Genomic DNA, 4,805 nt, shown 5'->3' on the forward strand with positions numbered 1-4,805 from the left:
AAGAAAGAAAGCTTTCCTATGGGCTCTTTGAAAAAGCTTATTCAAATTGGAGTGATCGTTCTTGGATCATTCGCTCTCATATGGTTTCCGTTTATTGACCCTCAACAGGAGTTTAAATCTCTCAAACAAGTCATTTTTCGTATATTCCCGCTCGCTCGAGGGGTTTTCGAAGATAAAGTAGCAAACTTTTGGTGCTCATTGAATCTCTTTATCAAAGTCAAAACTATTTATAGTCAAGAAGAATTAATGAAGATTTGTGCCATCGTCACTGGATTTGTTGTTTTACCCTCTAATGTTCACTTATTTTTGAGACCAAATTTGAGGAACTTTTTATGTTCTTTGAGCGTCACGTCCCTTGGATTCTTTTTATTCTCTTTCCAAGTTCATGAAAAGAGTATTTTATTAGCAGTCATTCCGAGTCTGATATGGATTTACTCAACTCGGCGTGACTCCTCAAACGCACATCTCATTGCTACTTGGTTATCTGTGATATCTATTTTTTCAATGCTTCCACTTCTTAAAAGAGATGGTTTAACCATTCCAACTCTGGCTCTTACTTTACTGTATATAATCATCTCTCGGGCATTCGAAAAACCTTTTTATAAAGTATTAGATTATACCTGGAATGATTTTATTTTGAGGTTTGTTTATGGATCGTCGTTATTGTTCGTGGTTGGACTTACTTTTGCTATATCTTTCATTCCACCTCCAAACAAGTATCCAGATCTTTGGCCTGTGATTATTTCATTATATTCATGCGTACATTTTGTGTTGTTTTTATCATATTTTTATTATTATCAATTTTTGGACACTATGAGAGTGAAGCAATTAAATTGAAAAAGAATCGTTGAGTTTTGATTATTTTGATTTGTTATAATTTCATTTTTTTATATATTTCAGTGAGGTATGACGATGGCTCAACCTCCTCCATCTGGAGGTGGCCATAGTTATTCATCCCTACGAGAGCGCCTGGATGAAATGGGATATTTTCAGAGCTTTCTACCGGAGTGTCTACCCTTAGTTGAAGCATTATTTAATGATCTCCTTACGACAACTCATACTTTAAAACTTCACAAAGACAAGCTTAATGCAATAAATTCTTCTCCGTCCAATAGTGAAGAAAGTGTTCGTACACCCTGTAAGTGTAAACCCTACGAAGACTCATCCTGTTCCTCCTTACAAATCCCTCCAAACTTGATAGAATATGAAAAAAAGAAGAGGATCTCAAGAATAAGATAAGAGATTTAGAGGCCTTGAATAGTCATGCCTTGAATGTTGTCTCTACTCTTCAAGAAGAGTCATTGGAAAAATCAAGAAAACTATTAAAGTTGGAATCAAATAAGGCGAGAGTTGTAGAAAAGAATTTGCCGTCTATGAAACCAAAAATGGAAATAACGTGTTATGTTAAAGAAAATAAACGTAAGTTACCTCCATCGTCTTCTTCTTCTACTTCCTCTTCGAGTAACGAGAAGAAATTTATTCATATACCTAAAGAAGGAACCTTGGATATTGTTAAAATGTTTGAGAGGAAGAATAAAATATTAAATGATCTCATTTTCAAAGCAGAAGAAGAGTTACTATCTCAAAAACAACGTATCTCTGAATTAGAAGATCAATTGAAGAGATCACGTCGCAGTGTACATGAGAATTATCATCCCAAAAAGTTCCTCGTATATTTCTAAGATTCTTAAGGACAATGCTGCACTCCGAGAGAAAATAAAATCTCTGGAAGTTAATCCCGTAAAAAGTTCATCATGCATTAAGTCCGCATGTCATCATCTTCATCATCAGCATCGTGATGAAGAGAACAAAGAGGTAATTAAAGGCTAATCAATGAAGACAAAGTAATAAGAGTCTTCATTTTCAGAATTTCAAATCAAGGAGTCAAGTTCATAAACATATGGAGGATCAACACGTTCATATTCATGAACTAGAAGATCAACTTCGATCATCCCTTGATGAGATTCGGGAGCTAAAGCTTAGAATTGCTCATTTGCAAACTTCAAAGAAAAGTTTTAAAGGTAAATTTAAGAAAGAGACAAAAAAAAAAAAAAAAGATTATTTAATGAGATAATGTTAATTATCTTCAAGATAAAGTGGAAATACTCCAAGCACAACAAAAAGTTCTTGTGGACTCTAAAGATGCAAGTAAGGTGAATGAGCTCGTAAATTTTATGGAGAAACAAAGGAACATTTATAGGGATAATGTTCATGAGCTTTTGGAACAATTAAACATTGAAGGAACGGCAAATAAGATTATTCCACCTTCTAAGACTTTTGTCAAGGAAGTTGATGTTATTGATGGAATATGTAAGGAATGTCGTGGAAAAAAGCTTCGTAAAATAAACAGTATTAATAAAGAGGATTTCTCTGAGACTCTGGATAAATATAAAGCCTGTATTTCAAGTCTCAAAAAAGAAAAAAATGATTTGATATCACGTTTAGAAGAGCAAACATCACAAATCAAGGAAAAAGAGTGCTTGATTACATCGGGAAAAGTGTGTACTAAATTTAATTGTTAATCGTTGGTTACATATTGTTTTTTTAAAAAAAAATACTTTCTCTAGGATAAGATCGAGGAATGGAAGCAGCGTGCAATGTCTGCGACTTCTTAGAAGGTATAACTCAAGAATGTCAGTATCTTCAAACAGAGCTGCGTTCCTCTCGAGATAAAGTAGTTCATTTGAGCCAGGAGCTCCGTATAAAGGATGATCATTTAAAGACGCTGTCAGATGAAAAAGATGAAATCATATGTCTCCTAGATGATAAGACTATATGTTTGGAAAAGTTGAAGGAGGAAAAAATGCAAATGATAAATGATTTGAACCAGTTAGACTCTGAAAAAGTATCTACGGATCATAGAGTAGCCCATGCCATGTCTCAACTCAATGCAATTCAATTGGAATTAAAAACGCATCAAAGAGAAAAAGATGAATTTCGAGGGAAATTTGAACGAGAAAAAACTGTGGGTATTCAGCTACGGCGAGAGAATACGGATTTGAGAATGGAAATAGAAAATGAAATAAAAGAAAAGGAAGAGGCTCAAAGTCGTGAGTCTGATATTAAATCTCACATTCAAAAATACATAAATGAAGTAAAGAGAATCGAGGAATTACTTTCTCTCTGTGAAAAAGAAAGATCCGAACTATTAGAGCAATATCGTGCTTATCATCGGACGTGAGCACTGCCGAGAGCTATGGTAGAAGGCTTGAAACTCAGGTATGTATCTACGTCAATGTTAGTTTTTGTAACAAAATTAATTTGTCTTATTATAGGTAGTCTCTTTAGAGATGGACTTAAAGTCTAGAGAAACAGAGCTTAATGCAGCAGAGACCTGTTTGCGAAATTTAGAAAAAGATTTGGCGGAAATGAGTTTATCCAATGAGAATTACTGCTCACAACTCGCTTCATTCCACGGTTAGGCAGATTTAGCCGAGTCTGAATTAAAAGAATCAAGGAATCAAATAGTCATGGATAAACAAGGATCTATCCAATGTCCATGACCTTGCAGTGACACTAACTCTCAAAAGGTTGTTTTAAACATATCCTACATATTTATTTGAGGCTTATTTAATTGCTTGATATTTTTCTTAGGTTGAGCTATTAAACAAGATTTCAGAGCAAGAGTCTGAAATCAATTCAATGAGTAATGAAATAGATAAACTTCGATCGGAATTGATATTTTTAAGGAAGGAATATCACGAAGAAAGGGCCAAGACAAAGAATCTAGAAGGGAAATTATCCGAGTATAGTCGTCCTGGTAGTAGTTCCTCCACTTATTCTTAGCATTTAATAATATTAGGATATATTGTATTTCTCATTCATATAGTACAACGATATTTTAGCATATAGTTTGACATCTGTCAACAAATAATAAATTATTATATACTGTGATATGACAAGCTTTTTATTTTTAACGTGACGTCATAATTAATTCGTTATACTCTCATCTAGAAGCATTTGCACTTTCAAGTTTCACATGATGAAAGTGCAAAGTAATTACAAAATCTATACGGATTTGAAAGCATTCTCGTTCTTCAATCATCGACCTCCGCATAGGGAATATAGATCAAATATCTATAAAAAGGGAGAATTTGCAACTAATTCTTGTTGAATAGAAAATAAATGCATAGGTTTATAGCCTTCGAACTCGTAAAACAAAGAACTTGCAATATTAATTTATAGTTTTTTTGTTTTTTTTTAAATATATAAACAAGGGCAGTTTGATCCTCATTAGAAACCTTCTATTTACTTTTCTTTTTAATAATCGATAAAATTTGCAGAAAACCATTCCCGCAGAGTGGACACAAAGATTCTAGAGGAGATGGATGAGACTTATTGTAAATAATGTTTCAATACCTTGCAATAAAGTTACTTTTTATACACTCTTCGTTCAAATTTCCAGCTAAGATTACTTCCAGTTCTTTAAACTGCCAAAAATTCCTTTCATAGCGGGGGCACTCACAATAAAATCATTTTTTTATTTTTTGGAAAAGTAGACGGCTTAAGTTATAAAATAGTCCTTAATTGTACAAAAACATTTATAGAAAGTTTTAAATTAGATTTTTATTTATGGTTTATGTGATAAAATTGAATAAAATTGTCCATTTCCGTGAAAGGGTCATAAAACGTCACTAAGGCCATAGTAATTTAAAAAAAATACTTTTCTTATTTTATTTTAATGTGAATGAAACGTAATTACAAATTTTCATATTCATCAGTTTCAACAGTTTAGTTGCAATATGCAAAAGAAATAAAAAAAAGGGTCATGAGCTAAATTTCAATCAACTTCAATTGACGTTATT

General features: G+C 32.8%; 2 protein-coding genes and 1 long non-coding RNA gene across 3 annotated transcripts; all 3 read left to right on the top strand.

Moving 5' to 3' along the window:
* Positions 1–6: 6 nt before the first annotated feature.
* On the top strand, positions 7–900 carry LOC121131074 (probable dolichyl pyrophosphate Man9GlcNAc2 alpha-1,3-glucosyltransferase). Its single transcript, XM_040726639.2, has one exon. It carries the CDS (start codon positions 19–21, stop codon positions 835–837), a length of 819 nt encoding a protein of 272 aa, XP_040582573.1. The 5' UTR covers positions 7–18; the 3' UTR covers positions 838–900.
* A 141-nt stretch (positions 901–1,041) lies between these two features.
* LOC121131075 (uncharacterized) lies at positions 1,042–3,380 on the top strand. The gene is made up of 5 exons (XM_040726640.2): positions 1,042–1,815; positions 1,868–2,021; positions 2,092–2,498; positions 2,568–3,219; positions 3,276–3,380. Exons 1-4 carry the CDS (start codon positions 1,642–1,644, stop codon positions 2,613–2,615), a joined length of 783 nt encoding a protein of 260 aa, XP_040582574.1. The 5' UTR covers positions 1,042–1,641; the 3' UTR covers positions 2,616–3,219; positions 3,276–3,380.
* A 92-nt stretch (positions 3,381–3,472) lies between these two features.
* On the top strand, positions 3,473–3,894 carry LOC139907478 (uncharacterized). The gene is made up of 2 exons (XR_011784138.1): positions 3,473–3,530; positions 3,595–3,894. It is a non-coding gene; the product is annotated as an uncharacterized lncRNA (long non-coding RNA).
* The last annotated feature ends 911 nt before the right edge of the window (positions 3,895–4,805 follow it).

The sequence above is a fragment of the Lepeophtheirus salmonis genome, unplaced genomic scaffold, assembly GCF_016086655.4.
Source record: "Lepeophtheirus salmonis unplaced genomic scaffold, UVic_Lsal_1.4 unplaced_contig_1654_pilon, whole genome shotgun sequence".
Lineage (NCBI taxonomy): Eukaryota > Metazoa > Arthropoda > Copepoda > Siphonostomatoida > Caligidae > Lepeophtheirus > Lepeophtheirus salmonis.

What these genes read in the sequence shown, in the direction of transcription:
- LOC121131074 (XM_040726639.2), top strand. Translation starts at nt 19, where the DNA reads ATGGGCTCTTTGAAAAAGCTTATTCAAATTGGAGTGATCGTTCTTGGA.
- LOC121131075 (XM_040726640.2), top strand. Translation starts at nt 1,642, where the DNA reads ATGAGAATTATCATCCCAAAAAGTTCCTCGTATATTTCTAAGATTCTT. An exon ending in TTCAAAGAAAAGTTTTAAAG is followed by an intron (nt 2,022 to 2,091) that starts GTAAATTTAAGA and finishes ATTATCTTCAAG; the next exon opens with ATAAAGTGGAAATACTCCAA. An exon ending in GCTTGATTACATCGGGAAAA is followed by an intron (nt 2,499 to 2,567) that starts GTGTGTACTAAA and finishes TACTTTCTCTAG; the next exon opens with GATAAGATCGAGGAATGGAA.